Raw genomic sequence first — 26,018 nt, forward strand, 5'->3', positions numbered from 1 at the left:
CTCACAAGTGATCGGGCGGATGAGAAGCAGGGCGGTGGCTAACAGGGGATTGAAACCCAATTCAGTCAAAAACGAGGGCGGGTCAGGGTTAATTGGATGGAGGATTTGACAAGCGGGGGAAACAGTCATTAGATAAAGAGCATGTATACCCACGCAGGAACATGAAACAAAGCAAAAGGTAATTATGTTCACAACTCCACCACATAGACAATGACAATGTAGGACTGTGCCCTATTTAAAAAAAAAAAAAAAAAAAATTGAAGCACAAATTTTCAAGGAAAAAGCGGTTTCCCGATGTCGCTCTAGGAATACAAAGAGAGTGTGAGGGTGAGGACATAGTGGCCGATTAGAAGGCTGTGGATTCAGTCCCTACTCGACTGATGGCTAACTTTATATCGCTAATGACACACTTGGAATTGTGCGCCACGGTGGACGACTGGTTAGCACATCTGCCTCACAGTTCCGAGGACCCAGGTTGAAACTGCCTAGCCTGTGTGGAGTTTGCATGTTCTCCCTGCGCCCGAGTGGACTGAATTGCCCATAAGCGTGAATGTGAGTGTTAATATCGTGTGTGTGTGTGTGTGTGTCCTGCGATTGGCACTTCAAGATATACCCCCGATACTATTAAACTATAGGTATTTACTTTTTATTTTGGTTCGCACAATTAGTAAGAGGATATTTTATCAGGAGCAAAATTACTCATTTGTTGACTTAGTGATTATTCTTTTAGCAGAAACTGAGTCAAATTCACAAAACAACTACAAAGTGGCAGGCTATGATATTGTGATCTGCAGTGAAAGCAGGGAGCAGGCGGAGGAACAATTAGAAAGATGGAGGTACGCAGTGGAAAGGAGAGGAATGAAGATTAGCTAAATTAAAACAGAATATATGTGCGTGAATATGAGGGGCGGAGGAGGAAGAGTGAAGCTCCAGGGAGGAGAGATGGCGAGGGTGGATGACTTCAAATACTTGAATGAAGGGCAAACTCTATAAAACAGTGGTGAGGTCGGCCATGATGGACAGATTGGAGACGGTGGCACTGAAGAAGCAACAAGAAGCAGAACTGGAGGTAGCAGAAATGAAGATGTTGAGGTTCTCGCTCGAGCAGGTTGGATAGGATCAGAAATGAGCTCATTAGAGGGACAAGCCGAAAGGAAAAGAAGAACACTGCAAAGTAGCGGGCTCGAAACAATCCACGCCAGAATCTGGCGGAATGAGATGTGCTTCTTCATTAATTCGTCGAGACTCCCATGTCCGGCAGATGTTTGTTGGTGTTGTCGTTCTTGGGCTCGAAGCTTTCCCGTCTTTAGCCGCCCTCGTCTGCTCGGGCCACGCTTGACCTCGACATGACTTGACAGTGGCAGTTCCTTTCAGCTTTTGAGGAATCGGAGGAGCCCCACGGCCTCGTTTCAGCTCTGTGGAGACGAACGCTTGCGCTTGATTGAAAATGACCTCCCACTGCTTTTTCAAGTTATTGGACGCGTTAAGGGAGCCGCAAAATCACACTGTTGGAATGAAGTCCATTTTAATTTGTTTCCGCAACCGCAAAGCTACTTTTGTAAAACGCACCGCTCGGATGAATCCTCTGCTATTTATGGAAAGCTCCCGTTTCGGTAGCACGGCTTCTTCCTTGAGAGGATTTTCTTTTGGGGTTCTCCGGCATCTGTGAACACTTCCGGTGAGAAAGGACAAGACGGAGGACGGATTCATCCTCCTTGCTCATAATTAGCCTCCTAATTTGAACACCTTGCTCCTTACAGTTCATTCCCGAGCTCTCCTGCCGCTTGGCCCACAAAAGCAGACGGGAGCTTTATCTGGGTCGCGTCGTTACATCGCGCTTGTGTCACGTGGATCGACTCACAGCTGATGTCCGCCTGGAACTAGATGGCAGCACAGTAAGCGAGTTCAACTGCCAACGGGCGAGCCTCCCAAAAGGGTCAACATCCTTGATCCAGATGGAGTCGCCGGGGCCAAAACATCAATCATTGCTCGATGCCAACATTGCTTAGGAATCAGATATCGCAGATTAACCAACTAAGAAGCTTTCGTAGCCTTATTGATTCTTTCGTGCTCTCATCTTCTTACAAATAGGAATCGAGTACAGGAGAATTTTGGTCGGACACCGGAAGAACGATCTTACAGCTTCGACGCTTACATTCTCTTCCCATTATTTTTAGTTATTGCCTGCGGCACACTGTTCAGTCTTGGCAGTGGCATGCTACACTGCATGCCGTTAGACGGCTGTATCGCGTAATTATTGCGTGGGATGGTGTAGTATAGTACTATATGGGGCTGACTTTGGTAAAGTCAGCACGGGTTCAGCTCCCACTCAGCGGTTGTCCGTGTCTGCATGTGCCCTGCGACTGGCTGCCGACCAGTTCAGGGCACGGTCCGCCTTTATCCCAAAATCAGCTGGGACGGACGGGTTCCAGACTCCTTGTGACCCCAAAGAGTGTATTGAGAATGCAAGGGTGGGTGTTGACTGTTTTTTCCACTTCCAACTTTAACACACCCAAAAGGTAAAACCCATTTCTTTAATCAACTGCAAACACACGTGGAGTGCTTTTCGATAAATTGCTTTCATTGTTCCTTAAGTAAAAAGCGGCGGAATGATCTTTTGGTTAAAAGTGCGACAGTAATACGAATACGTTAACTGGATTCTGTAAATTGACCGGCTGATTGAACCCGGAGGCATCGCGACCGTTCGGGACTTCATCTCTGCCGTGAGCTTCTGCGTTGTGAGGTCCCGACATCGCCACAATCCCAAATGGAGGCAAGTAATCCCCAGACGCTGGCAAAGCTCGCACTAATGAAAGAAACGCCATTAAATGTAATCTCGTCAATTTCAAGGCTCATTAAGTTGTTTAACAGACAGGGAGTTGGAAAAAATAATTTGACAAGGCGAAGTAATGCATTTTCTCTACATCTCTCTCTCCTTCGTCTGGGAATTGACGTGAATTAATGAACGTTTTTCCAGCTAGTATTGGACTGGCTGTATTCAAAATAGAACAAATACAGTACAACCTCGGTTCTCGACCACAATCTGTTCTAGAAGACGGTTCGAGAAGTGGTTTGTTCGAAAACCGAATTGATATTTCCCATTACAATGAAAGGAAAAAGAAATAATGCGTTCCAAGCCTAAAAAAAGGGGCTTTTTAAAGCATTTTTTTTTTTTTAGCATTTCCTGATAATAAACTTCCCACTAGGAATACATGAATAGTTTCAATACTTTATATAACAAAATAATTAAAGAAATCCATTTATTTTTTGCTTAAAATGTATAATTTAGTCGTAGAGTAGGCTAGGCTAGGAGTGCATTCTTTTTTTTAGTGTGTCATTAAAATAAAACATCACCTAGAATTGCATGATTGTTGAATTCAGTCCATTTTTCTGTACTTTGCCAAACATCTCTCTTGTCGCACTAGAATGTATTTTTGAGAATAAAGCTGAAAGGCGACATTCTTCCTTAAGTTTTGACCTCTTTGCTCCACAGCAATAATACCAACTCTCCACCTTTTTCACAAATAGATGCAAAAAAATAAAATAAAAATTTGCAGGGCGGACTTATTGATCCGTCACTGATTCGGCAATGTTTCACGATACCCCGTGGCCTTTATGGCAGTATGCTTTATGTAACAGCCAACGGAGCTCGCAGAGATAAATGCGTGTTGAAGGTTTTGCTCACAAGAGCGCTTGAAGAGAGTCAAGAGGTCCATACAGACTCCCTTCTACTGCGGTGACGATGAGGAGGCAGCAGGACCGTAAAGGGAGTTTTAACAAGGCAAGCTTTTGAAGCACCCTCCATACTTTGAACGTCACCTTTTACACGTGGGTGAGCGGCGCGTCGTAGTGAATGATGCAATATGTCACCGTCATGGAAACAAGACGTTTTGAGGCACGCCGACACGCGTTTGGTACGTTGCTATGAGACCAAGGGCATTTTGTCTTAGCGTTGCCAGTGCTTCTTTTCAAATATGAAGTGATTACGTGACGGTTTTGAAATGATCCCTTCATGCGCCGGCACAATCGATCTTGAAGACGACAGTCAAGATGTGACTGAAGTGTCGACGCTCATCTTAAATTTAATAGCTTTACGTAATCTAAGAAATTTAGGAAGTGAAGATCAAATAATACTCACACTGCTGAGGTGGCGGTGGTTCCAAATTCTTCATTTTAAGAGGCACATTTGCCAAAATCTCAGTGTGTACAACTTTAGCGGTTAAATTATATTTTTTCTTGCATTCTAAATAATAAGCGGTCTGATCGCTTTGGTTATTATTTTACATCCATCCATCCATTTTTTTTTGCTCCAATCGATACCAAACACAATTGAAGAAAAATTCAAATACCTGTAGAGATTTTTCATGGGGGTTTTCCCCAGTACAGATCCTTCTTAAATTCCAAAAACTTGTATGGTGGTTTTATTGAAGACTCTGAAATGTTCATTAGGTATGAATGTGAGTGTAAATGCTTCTTTGTGTATACGGTGCCGTGAAAAAGTATTGGATCCGTTCTCAAATGTATTTTTGCATCGTTTCCCCACTTGAATGTTTAAGATCAAACATATAGTATGTAAATATCCTACAAATATCCACCCATCCATTGATTATTCTGAGCCGCTTATCCTCATGAGGGTCGCGGGAGTGCCGGAGCCTATCCCGGCTGTCAACAGGCAGGAGGCGGGGTACACCCCGAACTGGTTGCCAGCCAATCGCAGGGCACATTGAGACAAACAGCCGCGCTTACAATCACACCTAGGGGCAATTTAGTCTCAAATTAAATTGAAACTGGAGAACTGTGAGGCCAACCTGTACTCTCATATTGTTGTGCTGCATTGTCTCGAAGTACATTTACAAGACCAAAGATTCCCTTTTATTTCTTGTTCCGTGATATACTATTGAACGATAATTTCAGTTGTCGTAGGCAGGCTTGATCGGTGGACATAAGCACACGTTCCTTTTGGCGCTCGTTAAAGTAGAAGCGTACCGAAAATGTTCCACCTAACGTTTCAGAGCAAAGAAAGAGTGTTTTCCAGATGGCAGATTACATCCAATAAGAAAGGAACGGATCGTAGTTCGGAGGAGGGAAATAAAGGTCAGCAAAGGACGGAGGTGGATGTTGATTCCGTCATCTGATGAATTGCCAAATGTCAAATAAGATTATTTTATATTCACATGATGTGCCGCCTGCTTGCAATTCAGTGTATGCGGAGTGCATCTTTTTGTTTTCAAATTCTGCTTGACTCATCCTTCGTGTGTGTGTTTGTGTGCATGCCCAGTTCTTCCCTATATGCGTGTAGTTTTGTATTTCCCCCTTAATTGAGAGCCCCGAGGCACAAGTTCTCACGGAGGCAGTATGCCGACGTCGGATTCTTCGTACAAGCGTGCGTGCGCGTTACCTCAACGCACTTTTTGTCCCTCCGGGGCCGCTCGTGATAAACGAGCGGTTCAAGTCGAATCTCCCTGCTCTCCATCACCTTCATCAGTGTGATTACAGGTTTTCCTCCACTTGATTGGTTTTGCATCCACGTACCTTTACGTTCATCCGGCAGAAGTGTGCGCGTGTGTATTTTGCTCAAAGGCGAGCTGATTAGGTGGCCAGTGTGTGTTGAGAGCGTTTCCCTGCTCGGTAATCTTCCTCAATGAGACGCTGTTATGGCAATTTACATTTAGCTCAGTCCCAGAGCCGCCGAGGCGGAACGCTTCTTCCTCCCCGCCGCCCTGAGGAGCGTGATAGCTCCTCGACACCTCTGCACATGCGGCATGTGCGCCGTAAACTAAAGTTATGCCTTGTAGTTCAACCTAGTTGCAACATGTTAACCCTGCTGCAATTTAATCGTGCTTCATCAAAACACACTCTCCAAGTCAAGTGGATCAATACTGTCAGTTACTTTTGTGTTTAGGTCAACTGGTTGCATACAACTTTTCAGTACAAATACAGTATTTTTGTAAATACAAGCAAAGTAACTGATGGTGTAGTGGTACACATGCCTGACTTTGGTGCGGGCAGCGTGGGACCGATTCCCGCTCAGTGATTGTGTCGATATAACTCGATGTAACTGACTGCCGACCAGTTCATGGTGCTGTCTGCCTTTCGCCTGAAGCTTGCTGGGATAGGCTCCAGCTATCCTGTGACCCTTGTGAGGATAAGCAGCTTGGATAATGGATGAAGTAAATACGGGCCCTTGCTGTTGGAACTATCTTTCAAGTAATTGTTGCCCATCAAGCCCCGCCTTCAGGTCTGGCTCCAGAGGGGGGCCCTGGAAAACCATGCGGAGGCGAGAAAAAATATAAATGCAAGAAATTAAGGTGGAGGTGACGATTGCATCAGGGATCCGCTCTGAGCCCCTTCCTGTTTGCGGTAGTAATGGATAGGCTGACAGATGAGGTTAGACTGGATTCCCCTTGGACCGTGATGTTCACAGATGACATTGTGATCTGCAGCGGGAGGAGGTGGAGGAACAATTACAAAGATGGAAGCACGGACTGGAAAGGAGAGAAATGAAGATGAGCCGACATAAAACCGAATATATGTCCATGAATGTGAAGGGCGGATGAGGAAGAGTGAAGCTCCAGGGAGAGGAGATAGCGAGGGTGGACAACTTCAAATACTTGGGGTCAACAAGAAGAAACGGGTCCAAGCGGGGTGGAACAGTTGGTGGAAGGTGTCTGGTGTTCTATGTGACAGAAGAGTCTCCGCTCGGATGAAGGGCAAACTTTATAAAATGGTGGTGAGGGCAGCCAGGATGTACGGATTAGACACTGAAGAAACAAAAGGAAGCAGAACTTGAGGTAGCAGAAATGAAGATGTTGAGGTTCTCGTTCGGATTGAGCAGGTTGGATAGGATTAGCAATGAGCTAACTCGAGGGACAGCCAAAGTTGGATGTTTTGGAGACAAGGTTAGAGAGCAGACTTCGATGGTTTGGACATGTCCAGAGGCGAGAGAGTGAGTATGTTGGTAGAAGGGTGCTGAGGATGGAGCTGCCAGGCAAAAGAGCGAGAGGAAGACCAAAGAAAAGGTTGATGGATGTTGTGAGGGAAGACATGAGGACAGTTGGTGTTAGAGAGGAGGATGCACGAGATAGGCTGAGATGGAAAAAGATGACACGCTGTGGCGACGCATCATCGAGACATGCCGAAAGGAAAAGAAGAAGAAGAAGAAATTCATTTGACATGGGATTTATTTTAAAGCCATCCTTTATCTGGTCCCTCACCAAGGACCTGTCTGCTCCGGGTGACCCTACCAGGATCGCAAAGCCCCCGACAACTTAGCTCCTAGGATCCGCGTGACACACGAATCCCTTCGCCGCGGAAAGTGGACACCTCAGGGAAGAGACTGATAAGATCGGCAATATAATTGTCTAGAAGTGGCTGACAAAAAGCGCAACCTTACGCGGGGAGCAAGGAGTTGCGAGTGAGTGAATGATTTCAAACACGGCAGTACAAAATTCCAATCAAAACACAAAAAAATGGAACGAAGCTTCCAAGCCCATCCCCACTTTTACTGCCCCCCGGCCTCAAAGTGTGGCACACACTCTTTGAAATGCATTGAGCGTGTTGAATTAATAATGCCGAGAGACAAGCTGTGAAAACAGGACAAATAGTATTATGCCTTCTCGATTCCGCCGCTATTAAAGCCTTGACATGAACAAATAGGAAACCTTAGAACGAATGAAAGAGGAGTACGGTGACATGGTTGCAGTAAGCGGCGCCGAGTCCCAAGGGTGCGGCAACATACAGTACATCACGCCCGAGTGGAATTACTTCTTGTCTCTGTTTGATTACCCTGCACATCCCCAGTGTGAACTGAACCACAGCAGTACTAGGGGGAAAAAAATACACATTGTTTTGTTATTTAGCGACCCTTATGGGTTTTAACTTTATTACAATGTTATCATATTTTATTTTTTTTTATCTGTTCGACTGGTCGGTCAAGCAGAATAAATGATATGCATCCTTTTTCTACTGGAACAGTTTTATTGTGTTGCAGTGGACTTTTTAAGATGCCACTTTAGTTTGTTTGTATTCTGATGGGTAGACAAGAGACTAACTGTGAACAATATAAGGAAAGCAAAACATTATATAACAAGTTTTTTAACAGTTTTCTATGGGGCAGATGTGCGACACCCTGTGAGGGGAAGACAGGACAAGATAGGACAGGACTGGACAGGACAAGGGGAGTAGGGAAAGCCTGCAGGACAGAAGATGTGGACCCAGCAATACAACTCAAGTTTGGTGGGAGTGGCCATGTAAATTAGAAATATCTACAGGACCAGAGTGTAACTGAGGGGAAAGCAAAGAATTTTGAATATTCATAAGTTATTTGTCAGAAGGAACGAGTCACCCCACAACCAGCAAATAGGGTGTGTATCTGCTGGCACGTGTCTTGAATCTTGAATGCACAATAACTGTAAAAATTATGTCCGGTATTTGCTGGACCTGCACTTCAGGGGGCCGAGGACCCCTCCCCATCCAATCAGGAGGTGGGGTCAGGGCCAGAACACCATACGAAAGCACCCTAGTGGATTGGGCAGCTCCCACACCGAGAGACCCATGGTGGTCGCCCCGAAAACCGATTCCCCCAATGCAACAATCTACCCAATACCTCCCCACTGACCCCCCAAAACGCCAGAATGGAGAGGACCCGATACCAAACCTCCTCGAAGAGGTGGACGCAATCACAGCTGGAAGAACAGGACTGACCGGTGGGGCTCAGCTATCGAACAGGGCCCCGAGATGGATGCTTTCGACTTTAGAAGTTCCTCTGTCAACTGTTAAATTGAAATCTTTATATAACTATATTCAAAACACGTCCGCATTAGGGCTTTTTCTTTTTGTGATTAAAACAATTCAATGAAATGTACTTCTGAGACGGCAAAGGACTACACTCTGGAATATTTCTTCCTTGCTGGAAGGCATTTAAAGGTCTGCGAACATTTTCCTTGCCACAAACATCATCCTGAAAAGATGCGTCTGAGTGAAGAATTTCTCCCCTCTACCACTGCTCGCTGTTTTCTTTTCTGAGATGATTTGATCAGCTTCCTGACGCCAACGCTTTTCTAGGACTAGCGAGTCATACAGTAGGTGTAGAGGGGTGGTATCGATCCTGCTCTCTTATTGCAGATACCACCCGGCCTGTTCAGAGGAAACGCAAGCGGACAACCGGCCGACCAGACAGCTGTTGGTCATGATCAAAGAGACACTTTTAATTTGATTGCTTAAAGGTTTTCTCGGACTTAACCCTCAATATGTACTTCCAGTCGCGGTGCATTTTACATGCCGATTGTAATTTTGTTGAAAATTATCTGGGCTTGCAGGGTACATTTTTTTATGAGCTGTGGCCGGGACGATAGATGCGCCATCACCGTGTGCGTTTGTAAACACACGCTAGATGTTTAACTGATGCTGAATTATTTAACAAGCAGCAGATGTGACAGAAGCAAAATGTGATGCCATAAGGAATCTGTTGTACTAAGGACCGAATGGCCCGGAAAACGAGCGTCACATCACCGCTATTTCCTGGTGTTCGCGAAAGGAAATTGGAGGCAAATTTTGTCACCAAATGAGAGTGGAACTGGACTATTTTTGAGGGGAAAAAAAGAGATGCACTGCACATGCAACGTACACTACATAAAAAAAAAAAACAAAAAAAAAAACAAGGGCAGTTGTGCCTGAAACACCTTGACAGGGTCTGAGGTTAGGTTTAGTCAATCTTCTTTTCCTTTCGGCTTGTCACGTTAGGGGTCCCCATAGCGTGTCATCTTTTTCCATCTTAGCCTATCTCGAGCATCCTCCTCTCTAACCCCAACTGCCATCATGTCTTCCCTCACCACATCCATCAACCTTTTCTTTAGTCTTCCTTTCACTTTTTGCCTGGCAGCTCCATCCTCGGCACCCTTCTCGCCTCTGGACATGTCCAAACCATCCAAGTCTGCGCTCTCAAACCTCTCCAGAATATCCAACTTTGCCTGTCCCTCTAATTTACTCATTTCTAATTTTATCCAGCCTGTTCACACCAAGCGAGAACCTCAACATCTTCATTTCTGCGGCCTCAAGTTCTGCTTCCTTTTGTTTCTTCATTGCCACCGTCTCTAATCCGTACATCATGGCCGGCCTCACCACTGTTTTCTAAACTTAGCGGAGACTCTTCTGTCACATAGAACACCAGACACCTTCTGCCAACTGTTCCATTCCGCTTGGACCCATTTCTCCACTTCCTGACCACACTCTCCATTGCTCCGTATTGTTGACCCCAAGTATTTGAAGTCATCCACCCTTGCCATCTCTTCTCCCTGGAGCTTCACTTTTCCTCCTCCGCCCCTCTCATTCACGCACATATACTCTCTTTTACTTTGGCTAACCTTCATTCCTCTCCTTTCCAGTCCGTGCCTCCATCTTTCTAATAGTTCCTCCAGCTGCTCCCTGCTTTCACTGCAGATCACAACTTTGTAGGGAGTGGAGGGGTTTGTGTATGAGCCAAGAATTTACCCATTCGATATACCCATTAATATCAAACGAAGCGTCCACCCCTCCTTCCCCCATCATAATGGCAAGACCGACCGAAGAAGGACAGGGTTAAAACAAAAACAAATACGACGTTATTTTTGTAATCAGTTCCGTCTCTGTAGAGTTCTGCAATCCACTGTGGCGTTCTACTTATATGTGTCCATTATAGCGTGACTAAATACACAACTGTAATGTATATATTTCTAAATTACCATTGACTCATGCATAAAATATAGATTTTCATGTAAAAATATCAGGCATTGGGTAATTGAGCCCTTATTTGCATGACTTTAATCAGTTTAACTTGTTGAAATATAGTTCGACTTAAATGTGACATTTCAATTTGTTGGCTTGCATGACTAAACATGACTTTAAGCGGCTTTGTTTTGACATTTTAATCTTGATTTTTCATTAAGGGGAAGTGTGCCAACTCTGTTGGGAAGACGGTGCTAGTATTAGCCACGAGAGCGCCTTAGTAGAAAGAACATCCATGCAGTGTCGGTTCACTCAGAGGAGGACACGACATCTTGGTTGAATGTACTTTGCTTGTTTACAGCTTTGTGTAATTGTGGAGTGAGAAATATCGCTAATCAAATTACTGCTCTCGCTCTCTCCAGAGACAAGGATCCGGGCCTGCAGCTGGCAACAACAAAACCTCCGGAGGACAAGGTAAGCTACGTTCCAATTACCGAGGCACACACACACAACTCTTGGTAGCATCTTACAGGCAAATAAAACACGTTGAGACAACACAACTTGCCACACTTACGTTGATTCTGTGACTTTATGCAACACTTGACTATGCAACAGTAAGAAATGCCCTCATTGTGGTGGTTGTGGCAAGTTGCAGGAATGCTTTTGGAGGATTGTGGCAATATTGTTATAATAAACAAACCCAAAAAAAAAAAAAAAAACGCACGATACAGATTTAACATGGCCACTCAAGAGTACTTTAATCGGTCCCGGTCCTGGTCCTGTTTAAGCAGGGGTGCGCAAACATCTTCAAGGGCCATACAAATGAGCAGACTCGCTCTATAATTTTTTGTAAAATAGTCAAATCAATATTTGTATCTAAATACAATACTTTTTATAGTTACCGTATTTTCCGGACAATAAGTCATGTTTTTTTTTTTTTTTCATAGTTCGGGCGGGTGTGTGACTTATTCTCCAGAGCGACTTGTATGTGAAATTATTAACACATTATCACATCCATTCTTCCCTTTTTCGAGTCACTTATCTGTTATTTTGACACTGACAACAATGAGAGGGCGCTCGAGGCCCGTGTATCTGATGACGGATGGAGAGCACAGCTTCCGGGTGAATCCGCCATAAAACTTTCCGGGAAATCGTTGGATGGCTCGGCAAAGTATGCGCTTTCGTGACAACCAAAACTATCCTGTCAGGATTCAGAATGGCTGGAATAGGCTAGTTGGAACTGGCACTGACGAGTCTGACGTAAGCGACATAGAAGAGGAAGTGGCCCGTCGTCTACCTCCGGAGTTGGCGGACTTGTTTAGAAGTGACACCGAGGATGAAGATTTCATTGGATTTTAGTTACCGGACATTTGGAGTGACACGGAGGGTTTTGGTAAACTTCTTCGTATGTTATTTATGTTATAGTTATCGGAATAACTTTTAATGTTATGCGAACATACCAGGCACGTTTTCAGTTGTGCCATGTAACGTAAGCATACCGTTCAGCCTGTTGTTGCCTCTCTTCTATTTTTGTTTTAAATTGTTTGTCATTTAAATTTGAAATGACATGTCTGTTCTTGGCGGCGCGGTGGATCAGCTGCTAAAGCATTGGCCTCACAGTTCTGAGGTCCCGGGTTCAATCCTGGGACCCGCTTGTGTGGAGTTTGCATGTTCTCCCCGTGCCTGCGTGGGTTTCCTCCTGGCACTCCGGTTTCCTCCCACATTCCAAAAAAACATGCAGCATTAATTGGACACTCTAAATTGCCCCGAGGTGTGAATGTGCGTGCGACTGTTTGTCTTGATGTGCCCTGCGATTGGCTGCCAACAAGTTCAGGGTGTACCCCACCTCCTGCCCGTTGACAGGTGGGATAGGCTCCAGCACTCCCCGCAACCCTTGTGAGGATAAGCTGTGAAGAAAATGGATGGATGGATGTCTGTTCTTGGTGTTGGATTTTATCAAATTAATTTCCCCCCAAAATTGGACTTATACTCCAGTTTTTATCTTCATTTTAATGGATTTTACGGGCGTTGCGACTCGTTCTCCGGAGCGACTTGTAGTCCGGAAAATACGGTAATACAAGAAAAAACACAAACCATGTACTATGTATGTACTATATGGCAAAAACAAGGAAAGAAAACGTTGACAAGACATGAAAAAAAACCTACCATCAAATACATTTCCAAAATAGGGATATTAACAGTAAAGAGTTCAAAGCGTGTTTGTCAGGCAATGATTTGATGACGCGAACAGGATGAGTAGGAGGCAGGATAAGTCCACCGGAGTTTAGAGGACATGATGGCTCATGTATTCATGATGAGCTTTTAAAGGCACACGTCCAATGATTGACAGTTACGCAGACCGAAGGACAGCTGCCATTATACACACACACACACACACAAACAAACACACAGGATGGGACTTGAGGGCTTGCCATCAGATCCGATTACAAACTGACCACGGCACAGTGTCACATCCTTGTCGACATGGCAGCAACATACAGTACCCAAATTTGAAAAAGAGCTCATCTGTCACTTCCCGGTACGGTGTTGTCCCCCGAAGTCACGGCTGCGCCAGCGAGAGCAGGATTGCTGTGCCATCCATCACCGACCTACTGCGAGCGCCGTTAGCTATTGCAAATGACACATTGCTCAGCAAAAGTAAATCCAGCAGAGCTTTCCCGTGTTCTGCCGCCGCCTCTCGCAAAAGCCAATTTTACTTTGAAGTAACCTTTGTTCGGATATGTCGGCATGCTTTACAGGAATCTCATAAATCACATTGAGCGTAATTGTCTCACTCGGTCAGTTAAGTAATGCAAAGACGAGGAGACAAAGTTGAGATGACCCCTCAGCTTTAAGTACTCTGATGAGAGTTAGGCAGTTACTTCCTGTATTTGATCGAGGAGAGGAGGGGGGCGACTTTTCCAATCACGCTTCCTGTTAATTGCTTTGTCAATACACCTAAGCAGAAGCTCAGCAAACCAAGACGTCGACTGGTAATATTTTGTAATTTGCGCAAGACAGATACCGTAATTTCCAGCCTTCAGAGTGCACCTGAGTCTAAGCCTCACCCAGTACATTTGTAAAGGAAAGACCATTTGGTACATACATAAGGCGCATGTGTGTAAAAGCCGCAAGTGTCCACATTGAAACACGAAATATTTACAAATGAAGACGGTACGCAGGAAGAGTTGTCAAAGTTTTAATACCATAGCTTAGCTTAACATAGCAACAATGCGGTAGCACGAACAGGGGTGGTAAAAAAAAAAAAAAAAAAAAAAAGCCGTGGCATCTACACAGTAGCAAGACGGTAGCATAGCACTAACAGGGCCAATTAAAAAAAACATACCTAAATCACTAAGATGCGGCAGCAACACGCGAGGGCGGTGCTAACGCTAGCGCAGCGCTAACATACTGGTAAAAGTCACTTCCTCGGCACATATATTCCACCAGATTATAGAAAAAAATGCACAAATTAGCAGCAGGGTTGAGAGCGTATGAAAAATGTTGCGGCTTGTAGGCTGGAAATTACGCTAATTAGGAAAACAATCCTGAGTGCAGAGTGTGTTTAAAATGTGACTGGGATATAAATACATACATTTTTCTATACTTGTTCTTATGAGAGTTGCTGGTGAGCCGAAGCCTCTCCCAGCTGACTTTAACCAGGTATACCCTGGACTAGTTGCCATTCAATCACACATTAAAAAAAAAAATATTCCCAGTTTCATTGACATCTTTGGAGAAGTTAGTCTTCAATTAACTTAACATACATTTTTAAGAGATTTGAACGCACAACCTCAGAACTGTGAGACAGACAGTAACCACTATTACACCATGCTGCCCAATCCCAGAAAAATAACCAATCACGGGTCAATTTTAGCTTAAAGCTCACTATCTTTGTGTCCGAAATGCATCGGACTATTGTTGTTTGACCTTGACCGTTGATTTAATGTCTGCAAAGAATGTTTTGTTGAAGTTTCTGATTATCCAGATGATTGTGAGTTTGAGGTTTTTCGAGTGGGGAGGTGAGGAAAAAGGTTTTATCTCTAACCGTGGTTCAAAGCGCACGCAGTGTTGATCTTTCCAGACAACCTCGCTCAGATTCAAGGACAGTAGCAAGTAGAAATGTATTCATATTTTTTGAAATAGGACACAAAGTGAGAGGAGAGGAGGCAATCGTAGCGGACGCACCTCGATCGCACAGCGAGGCTGTTTGCCTTATTACAGAAGCGCCGGGAATCGCCGGGATGGCGGAGATTATTTTGCAAAAGAGATTATCGATCCCGATGATGCAGGGAAATTGAACCTCCACGACTTTGCTGCATCATTGCTACCTCAAGAAAGTATTTTTATGTAACTGCTTGTATAGTTTGAATTGAGTTTGAGTTGAATTCATCGAGGAAATGGGACGGGGGGATGCCTTGAATCTTATTTGAGGAATAGTTATCAAATCTACTAATATCATGGAAAACTATACTTAACATAATATAACAACAGTTTGCAAGAAACTGTCATTATTAATTATGAACTACGGTGTGAAGGCCTCTCACCTGCCAATGGACCTTTCCGACTGCTGATCCTAAGGTCCGCCCCCTTCGCTACAGTTGCCATGTCCCACAAGCTTCTAAAATGGCGATTGAACAGAACAGGTTTGAAGTGGATTCTCTATCGCGTATTCTAGATAATATTGGAGTATGGTTTTTTTGCCAAATGCGTCGGACTTGTCCAAGAGAGTTCTACAGAGAGGTCTCAACTATTTCACGCAAGGATATGTACACGGAGTTAAGATTTTGGACGGAGCAGGACGCGATGTCAGAGTTACGGCGAACGTTGGCGATTGATGCAAAAAAGTTCGACGACTCACAAACTTCATATTGAAATGTAACAGGATGAAATTGTGGAATCGTACTACGCATGTAAAGTAGGGTGAGTACTTTTTACCTGGAAAGATCACAAGTAATATCATTGCAGTCTTTAATAGTTAGTGGGTGTATTCATTTGACTTGGCTCATAATGGAACCCAGCGCTCTGTCTTAAAAGTCCGATGTGATACAAATAGGCAAACAGACATTTCTCTTGCATGACATCGCGTATTTACGTATCCCAAACCTGACTCTTCGCATAAAACATGACACACTTCATTCAGCAGGTCAGTGATACACTAACAAAGTGAAAGTTGTTCTCCTGCAATGTATAAAGCGCTGATAATAATTCTAATAATAAACTCACACTCAGAGTAGATACTTCTCGTTTACTTCCCTTCGAGCATACAGCCTTTTGTTTGTTGATTTTGTACACATTTACTTGTATGTGCGCTCTTCTGGACCATTTTCTTTGTAACATTAACTTTTTCAAGCGCACATTACTGACAACCAGCATTGCTTGTGGGACAACATGGCGGCAGGGGCGTGTCAAGCCAGGAGTTCAGACAATGCGGCTATCTGATTGGCTATTATTGTACGAGTGATTGACAGGTCGGAAAGGTCCGTCGACGTATAATGTGCAAAATTGTCAATTTTCGGGATAATTGGGAGCATACTGAGCTTGTTCTTTGGCTGTTTACCAAATACCAGTTCTAATAAATTTGACAATGTTGGCAGTTGACTGGTTAGAGTGTCTGCCTCACAGTTCTGAGTCTCAGGGTTCAAATCCTGGCCCACCCTGTGTGGAGTTTGCATGTTCTCCCTGTGCCTACGTGGGTTTCTGCCGTGCACTATTAGTCCGATTGTCTCACGTGTGCCAAGGTCTTTAAGTCTTTTATCTATGATATACTTTTAAATATGATATACAGTATAATCACTGCTACTTCATGCAGGAGATGGAAGATGATTTTTCATGTCAGTGTTGCGAGTTCAGTGCTCTTTATTCGCCTTTTTTGTCAAGTCTGCAAGAGTAAGCGCTCCTCTTCGCTGGTTTTGAAGACTCCCAGGAATGATTCAACTGAGCTCACCTTTAGACATCAAAGTTATCCCATTTTATAAATAGATTGCGTCGGGCTCTCGGTGATGATGACCCAATTCCGGCATCCTTCTTTTAATTAGCTTTTACTGTACTCGGTTGTCGCTGCGCCGAATTCATCACAAGTTCGCTCATTTGGAGGCAGTCGCTGCAAAAAGGACCGCCCCCCCAAGTCCATCTTGCATCAGCCTCTTTCAACGCGTCACTTTGAATTCAAAGGTTACAGGCGCATCCACCGAAAGTGAAGTAAAAGTCGACGACAGCGTGAGCAACCGAGCCCGCAGTACTAATCAATACAGTTCTTCATGTGGGTCCGCGTATTGATTGCTGCAGGTCTCGCTCACTACAATTCTTCTGAAGGGCGTTTGTGTTTTCTCGTACTGACTTTCAACTAGAACCACAAAAAATCACTACCGACAATACAAACACACTTTTTCATGAAATACAGTTGTTTTCTTTTTTTTTTTACAATTTCATACAGGGGGATACTCAGAAATTTGATTCATTTGGTGTTTACTTTCTGAAAAGTAGCAGTTTATTTAACTTATAAACTGAAAGGGCAGCACTTGCACCCCTTTTGTATGCATTTTAAATTTCACCACTGGTCTATTTTGCCGCAGCACGGTGGATCAGCTGGTAAAGCATTGTTCTCGCAGTTCTGAAGACCCGGGTTCAACCCCCGCCTGTGTGGAGTTTGCATGTTCTCCCTACGCCTGCGTGGCTTTTCTCCGGGTGGGCACTCCGGTTTCCTCCCACATCCCAAAAACATGCAACATTAATTGGACACTCTAAATTGCCCCTAGGTGTGATTTTGAGTGCAGCTGTTCGTCTCCATGTGCCCTGCGATTGGCTGGCAACCAGTTCAGGGTCTATCTTTCCAAAAATAGCCATCTCCTGTTTTAGTTCTAAAACCACATTGAAAATGTTGACATTCAAACAAACCGAATTCAGTCCTGCATGTTTAAAATTTTAAATTAAGAGAAGCACAATGTCCATTGAATAAAGCATTACAATTTTGAGCAGAAACTATTAATTAATTATTTACAGTCTATTTAATTGTGCTATTAATTTATGGTTTTATGCAGTACAATACTGTATGCATATTTTGATTTAAAAAAAAAAAAAGAGATGTGTTTTTGCATTTCCACTTATTTCTTTTGGAAATAAGATTTTAATAAGGATTTGAGTTACAAGCATGGTCACCTTCCATCCATCCATCCATCCATTTTCTAAGCTGCTCATCCTCACAAGGGTCCCGGTAAAGCTGGAGCCTATCCCAGCTGTCAATGGGCAGGAGGCAGGGGTACACTCTGAACTGGTTGTCAGCCAATCGCAGGGCACTTAGACAGAAACAACCATTCCCACTCACAATAACATCCGAGGGGCAATTTAGAGTGTCCAATTAATGTTGCATGTATTGTGGATGTGTGTGTGTGTGTGTGTGTGGGGGGGGGGGGCACTCATGCTGGCACGAGGAGAACATGCAAACTCCACACAGGCGGGGCTGGGATTTGAACCCCGGTCGTCAGAACTGTGAAGCAGACGCTTTAACCAATTGTGTCCTCGTGCTGACAAGTAGTCCCACCCCCAAAAAATCCAAGGTTGACCAACATCTTTGAAAGTGCTAAGACAGGGGTGTTAAAATAATTTTTGTCGTGAGCCACATTGTAGTTACGCTGCCCCTCAGGGGCCGTTATGACAATGAAACCATAAAAATCTTTCATTGCCTCCCATCATATTTACCCATAAAATTTATGAACTTGTTTTGGTACCAGAAATCCAGGGTAATGGGCTTTTCAACTATTGTAGTTTGGTAACACAGAAATACTTGCAATGTCTCATTTCTTATACGACAATTTGAAATTTTGGTACACATTGCAACAAACATCTTAGTTGATAAACATGATTTTCCTTCAGGAGCCTCATAAAACCATGGGGCGGGCCTGATCTGGCCCCTGGGCCTTGAGTTTGACACCTGCAGTCTAAGAGGTTTCTCTGTGTACTGCATTGGATTGTAGTCCATTTATACTATGTGTATAAATGGTCAGCTCCAGCGTTGCTATTGCTTCTGCATTCCAGGAACTATGAATATATCACATAAAGCGGAAAATAAATGTCTTCTCATGGTGTAAAACCTTGCATTATATTACTTGAAGAGGAGTTTTGAACTTTCCAAATCTGTCCCACTTGTGTCAAGGTCTTTAAGTCTTTTATGTGTCTTGTCCCCCCTCCGTGCTTCCACAAAACCTTCTCATGGTTACTGCTTTTAAAGCAGCAAAATCAGTAATAAGTCCCGCATTTGCCACCTCCCCGGAGGCGTTTTTCAACGACATTCTGAAAAGCGGCCGAGCGAGCGTGGCCTTTATCGTGTCACTAGTGAACCCATTCCATCGAAAAACCGGTGCCGTGCGGGGGAGTCAAGTCTGAAGGAAATCTTGAAACTCTCCTATCTTCTGAGACATCAATTCTGGTGTTTATCACGCAAAACTATAAATACCCCCCCCCCCCATCGTTCCAAATAGCCCTTTGTCAAGCAATAATTTATGGTACTTTCTCGAGTATAATGCGCCCTGAAGTATAATGTGCACCCCCAAAGTTGACCCAAAAACTAAAAAAAAAAAAAAAAAAAAAACCATCTACCAATGTACAATGCGCACCACCAATTTGCCCCTCCCCATATGCTCAGAATATTAGGAATGATCTGTATTCATATTTTTTACATTTGTACTTGTATTGTTTTGCGAAAAACTGTCCGTACAACAATCATTAATAATAATTGTGCATGTGCGAATGTAGGGGTAATTTAATCTCGGTACAGGCCATATATATATATATATATATATATATATATATATTATATATATATATATGGTTGGTTTTTTTTTTGTTCTGGGTACTCTTAAAGCCATCTTTGAGGTACATTCAGTTTATTCCATACAATCTATGATATTAGAGAAATATATTCTGTGTGGAAAGCTGTGTGTGATCCAGATAATTTTTTTTTCATTTTTTTTTTCTTTTGGACTTTTGGGGGGATTTATTTGGATTGCAGTCTTGGGTCATTGATTAAGAGCTGTTATAAGATCAAATGTTTTATATTAAGCTTTTCTGTGGCTTTTAACCTGAGGAAACAAGCAAGTGAGATTCAGTCGATTTTGTGAGTGGATTTTGGTCTCTAAGTGGTCTCGGACCAAAACCACAAATTAAGGTTTTTGTGCTTTTCTTTCAAATGTGTGTGTGTGTGTGTTTTTTTTTTTCCAACGCAAGGAACTGAGCTCGCGTAGTTTCGTACAGCCTACTTCATTAAAAATACATTTTTTGCCAACATTTTCATCACACTTGAAGAAATCGTTCGTAAAAAATTCACGCTTACATACATTTACGTTGAATATGCTGAAGCCCGTGCTGCGTGACAGCGCAATTATAAATCATTTAGATTTATAACTCATTGAGATGCTCATACTGGAACACATTTCACCCCCCCCACCCCCCATACGTATATGTCAAATTATTCGTGATTTATTTGCATTTTTACCATAAATTGATCCCACTAGTAAGACGCATCGGTATACCATCATAAAGCGCCTGAAGCCTGTTTTTATTTATTCTGTCAGAAATGTATTAATTGAACAATATGTCCATCCATTCATTTTCTTTCCCGCTTATCCTCACGAGGGTCGCGGGGAGTGCTGGAGCCTGTCCCAGCTGTCAATGGGCAGGAGGCGGGGTACATGCTGAATGGGTCGCAGGGCACATCAAGACGAACAGGCGCACTCACAATCACACCTAGGGACAATTTCGAGTCTCCAATTAGTGTTGCATGTTTTTGGGATGTGGATGGAAACCGAAGTGCCCGGAGAAAACCCACAAACGCACGGGGAGAACATTCAAACTCCGCACACGCATGGCCGGGATCGAACCCGGGTCCTCGAAACTGTGACTGTGTGTACCAGCTGACCCACCGTTCCACCTAAACAATGTTTATGATTCAATTCACGTTGCTTTTTCAACTAATTCCCTTACTTACTGTATAAATTATCCTAATTGTTTTATTTTATTAAGGGAAATATGAGGAGAAAAAAATGATCTTCCAATATATGCAAAAATCCTACCGAATAAGTGGATTGATTACCCAGGGACCTAATGTTTCCTGGATTAGTGTTAAGCATAATAATACTAACTAGATGAAGGGTTTCAAACTCATTTTTCTTGTGGGTCACATTGTCGTTACGGTTTCCCTCAAAGGAGAAACCATAAAAATCTTCAATGGCTTCATCATATTTACACATGAAACTTATGAACTAGTTTCGAAATCAGAAATCAAGGGTAATTTTTTTTTTTGTTGATGTTTGGTAACACACAAATGATTGCAGATTTTGGTCTTGAATTTAACAAGAATCTTGGAAACTGACGTGCATGATTTGCCTTCGCGGGCCAGATAAAATCATGTGGCGGGCTGGATCCGGCCCCCGGGCCTTGAGTTTTGACACTAGTGAACTAGATGAAACGATCTCACCCTAAAACCTGACATTTCACTTTTTCACCCACCCCCCCCCCCCCCCCCCCACCATCCAGACGCCTCCAAGACGGACATCCCGGAAGACTTCGACATCGACATGGAAAACCCAGAGACTGAGAAAGCGGCCGTAGCCATCCAGTCGCAGTTCAGGAAGTTCCAGAAGAAGAAGCGGGACGAGAAGTCCTAGTCGGCGGCCGCTGTGACCTCACAGTGACCTTTGCATGAGTCATAAGCTGTTTGGGGACGGCCGAAGAACGCGCTAGCCTGCGGAACGTACGTCTGTGAAAGCTCATGACACGTCCTGTCGTTACTGTCAGAGTTATTATTAATCAGCTGCTCTAAGAAAAACAAAATATATATTAGAATATGTTTTTTCTTTGTTCTTGTACTATTTGTCTCATAGATCACGGAGTGGTGTTTGTCATGTCTTTTTTCTCGTCTCTGCCTCTCGTAGTTTCCTCATGAATCAGTATTGTGTTAGTCGATGGAACAAAAAAAAAAACAAAAAACCCAACTGTTAGCGTGACGACTGTTTTTCGCAAAATTAGCCTGCATCCCGTTCCGCCAGATGATTTCACCCTACCCGCATGTACACTGAATGAATAAAGACTGTTTATGGAACATGTGCCCACACTGCGTATTGTATGTATTTGAAGACTGAATTGGACGAGAAAAGCACTAGTGTACAGGTTTTAGTCCCACCCAGGACCCGACAAATGCCGGTGGGGAAACGCTAATCGAAACCAAGCAACAGTTTGTACTTTGATGATAATAACTCGGTAGTAGATGACGATGTAAAGACTTCGGGGTTTCGAACGCAAGTGGAGAATTTTATTTTGTAAATTTCGCTGTGTGGAAATGAACAGAAACTACTAAACGTAAAAATATTCCTGTTTCCGAGACTGCTCTATTTTAGAAAACAAAGATAATAATCAATGTCGTATAAAAAAAAAAAAAAATTGCAATAATCCGTGTTCCTTTTAAAAGTTTTTTTCTGATAGGGTGTGGGTTTCAAACTGGGGTTTCAGTAGAGTTTTAAGGTTTCAAATTCGGTCTTCAATAAAGTTCTCGTGTTAAGGTTTTGAATAAGGATTTCAAGTCAGGTTTAGGGTCTCAAAGTCGGGTTTCATGACAGGATTAGAGTTTCAGATGTGGGTTTCAAATTACGGTTAAAGTTTTATAGTTTGGTTTGAAGAGGGAATTGGCTTTCAATTTAGAGTTTTAGGGTTTTAAATTACGGTTTTAAATAAAATGTAAGGGTTTCAAGACAGGGTTATGGTTTAAAATTCAAATTTTAAATGAGGGTTAGGGTTTCAAAGTGGGGTTTAAAATCAGTGTTAGGGTTTTAAGATGATCTTAAGGTTTCAAACTGGGGTTTCAAAGTAGGGTAAGGGTCTCAAATTAATGTTTCGTGACAGGTTTAGGATTTCAAATGACGGTTTCCAATTAAGGTTAAGGTTTCAAAGAAGGGGTTGACGACAGTGATCTGGTTTCAATTTAAGATTTCAATTGAGTTTTATGGTTTCTCTAAAGTTTTTGGTTTTCAATTCAGGGCTTCAAAACAGGGTTAGGGTTTCAAATTTGGATTTTAAATTGGGGTTCATGTTTTATAGTCGGGTTTCAAACTCATCTTTCAGCACAGCATGTATGTAAAATACAAAATAAAACAATAAACTCTATATTAAGGTTAAAAAATCCATACAAAAATACTAAAAAACTAACCCTAATCTAAGTCTTTTTATCCAGTCTGGTTGAAATCGTCTCCTGTATAGTAAGTCATGCCTCAGGTTGCATGAAAATCTTTTTTTTTTTTATGTGTCATATTAGCAATTATCCCCCGACATATTGCACAATACATCATCTCTACGAGGTTGGATGCCTCAGAGAAATCCGAAGGGTCAGCCAGAGTTTAAACTGTAAAAGAAGCTGTTGAGCTTTGCTTTGAATTTTCGGATCACGCCGCCACCGATGGCCAGCGGGGAAGTGATCCGAACGGCAGGCTCAGCGTGAGAGCCTGCAAAGATTAAAAACCCCAAATCTATACGACGGAAAACAGACTTGCAGCCGAAGTGACCAAGAGAAAGGCAGCCATGACAGCAACTCTGAGGACATTTTTTTCAATCGACATCTGAAGGCCTGCATCATTTCTTATGGGCACCCTGCTCTGCGCTCATCGAAGGGAATATTTATCATCATGCATATTTAACATGCACCTATGGGTGAGTGCCAATATCTTTCTGCATATAATCCAGCCATCAATCCATTTTCTGAGCCGCTTATCCTCACAAGGTTGCGGGAGGGCTGGAGCCTATCCCACCTATCATCAGGCATTAGGGTTAGGGTGAGGGTTACTTGAACTGGTTGCCAACCGATCGCAGGGCACATGGAGACAAACAGCCACACTCACAATCACACCTATGAGCAATTTAGAGTCTCCAATGAATGTTGCATGTTTTTTGGGATGTGGGAGGAAACCGGAGTGCCAGGAGAAAACCCACGCAGGCACGGGAGAGAACATGCAAACTCCACACAGGAGGGGCTGGGATTTGAACCCCTGTCTTCAGAACTGTGAGGCCAGTGATCAAACCAGTTGTGCCACAGTCCCAACCTGTATATAATGACAAGCACAATTTTTTACAACAGAACTCACAAAGCAACTCAAGTACTTTTTTCTGCTGTTTTTGAGCTGCCTTCACAGAAAAGAAGATGGAAAGTGTGGTGATAACCATCAATCCATCCATTTTCTCAACCACTTATCCTCACAAAGGTTGCGGGGAGCGCTGGAGCCTACCCCACCCGTCAACGGGCAGGAGGCGGGGTGACACCCTGAACTGGTCGCCGGCCAATCGCGGGGCACATTGAGGCAAACATCCGGACCCACAATCACACCTAGGGGCAATTTAGAGTGTCCAATTAATGTTGCATGTTTTTGGCATGTGGGAGGAAACCGGAGTGCCCGGAGAAAACCCAAGCAGGCACGGGGAGAACATGCAGACTCCACGCAGGCGTGGCCGGGATCGAACCCGGGTCCTCAGAACTGCCGGGCCAACGCTTTACCGTTGGACAGCTTTCAACGTAGCGGCACAGGTCCAGATCGTGGATGCTTAAAAACCAAAACCTCCTCCATTCTCATTTGTCACATGACAACTATCGCAATGACTGGAGTGTGTACAATCCCGCAGCTGGCTTACTTTTACACTTCCAAGTCAAAATGTATTGTAAATATGAATTCAAAGTGCCGGTGCAATCTTTCCACCCGCAAATTTGACTGCAATGCGCACATCTTTCGTCACCATAGGCAAGAATCTGAATTATTTGACAGAACCAGTCTCATTCATCCATCCGGAATCGAACCGACAGGGATTCCGTGACGAAATTTAACGACAAGACCGTTTTTGGGAATAATTATATGTTGATATATGCAATGGGGAGGTGGGGGGGGGTGCTCTGAGGACGAGAGTGAAATATTCTGTTCCACTTAACGAGACGATATCGGACGCCGGTGACGGCGGACGGTGGCAATTTCCTCTCCTCCTGGGCGCGAAGTGAACGCAACATTTAATGCGCAGCTTATCGAATGACTCCTGCCTGATAAGAGGGCGGAGATAAAGCGATTTTTATGGAAATGTAATTTTGTTAATGTCTTGATGCTGCGGGAATCAATTTCACACCATGTGGTTAGTATTAGTATTTAATCATCCGTGTAGGTTTTTTTTTTTAAAAATTAAATCATTTTCCTGATTATGTCACACCTAGTTAGGAAAGAAGCATCGAAATCTACAGCGTGAGGTCTCGCGTGCGCTCATCTTGCATCACATCATCGACATCGACTTGCTTTCACTCATTAGTCACATGAGTCATTAGTGGCCTGTCACATGCTACAACAGTTTGCTGAAATTAAACTTATAAAAAAAGAAAAAAAAAAAAAGAGTATGCGGCGTGAAATAATACTCGGCCTGTTGTGCTCGAAGGAAGGAATGAGTGACGTTCACTTCCTCATCCTCTGGCTGTGAAAACTCAAAACGGATTTGCTTTGTTTCCTCGTTTTGTGCAGACGTTATCCGTCTCTCATTGTTTTGCCTCAAAAAGTCCATTTATTTGATGTCTGCATAACAGAATTGTCATTCTGATAAAAGTCCCCCGACCGTGAGGAGTCTTGGAACTTCTCAGTACAGACAAAAACAAAAATAACTCCCAAAGACTGATATATTCATCACATTTGCATTCTCGAATTAGGATAAGCGCACACATACACACGCACACACACACACATTCCTTCACACTTCACACCCTAAACTGAATTCCACACTAATTCTGCAGGAAGATTATGTAATGACTTTCTTAATTACGCTTCATATAAAGGCCAGTAAACTCACAAAATGCTCTGTTTTGAAAACTGGGTTGGACAATTTAACATTTAAGAGAGGTTCTGTGGGCGGCACGGTGGATCAGCTGGTAAAGTGTTGGCCTCACGGTCCTGAGGAACCCGGGTTCAATCCCGGCCCCACCTGTGTGGCAGTTGTATGTTCTCCCCATGCCTGCGCGGGGTTTCTCCGGGCACTCCAGTTTCCTCCGACATTCCAAAATACATGCAACTTTAATTGGACACTCTAAATTGCCCCTAGGTGTGATTGTGATTGCGGCTGTTTGTCTCAATGTGCCCTGTGACTGGCTGGCAACCAGTTCAGGATGTACCCCCCCCCCCCCTCCTGCCCGTTGACATCTGAGATAGGCTGCAGCACTCTGCCTGCGACCCTCATGAGGATAGGTGGCAAAGAAGATGGATGGATGGATGGATAAGTTCTGTTTGGGTCTATAAGATACCGTTTGCATGTTCTCCCAG

At 43.5% G+C, this 26,018-nt stretch overlaps 1 protein-coding gene across 1 annotated transcript in view; it reads left to right on the forward strand.

Annotated features, from left to right (window-relative positions):
- The window catches only part of pcp4b (Purkinje cell protein 4b), a 46,772-nt gene extending 24,974 nt beyond the window's left edge, over nucleotides 1–21,798 (forward strand). Inside the window, exons 4-5 of the mRNA XM_061827386.1 lie at nucleotides 11,124–11,175; nucleotides 21,232–21,798. Of these exons, the coding sequence (XP_061683370.1) occupies nucleotides 11,124–11,175; nucleotides 21,232–21,362 (183 nt within the window). The 3' untranslated portion in view covers nucleotides 21,363–21,798. The remainder of the gene's footprint in view (nucleotides 1–11,123; nucleotides 11,176–21,231) is intronic.
- Nucleotides 21,799–26,018: the final 4,220 nt, after the last annotated feature.

This window comes from Syngnathoides biaculeatus, chromosome 8 (genome assembly GCF_019802595.1).
Source record: "Syngnathoides biaculeatus isolate LvHL_M chromosome 8, ASM1980259v1, whole genome shotgun sequence".
Classification (NCBI taxonomy): Eukaryota; Metazoa; Chordata; class Actinopteri; order Syngnathiformes; family Syngnathidae; genus Syngnathoides; species Syngnathoides biaculeatus.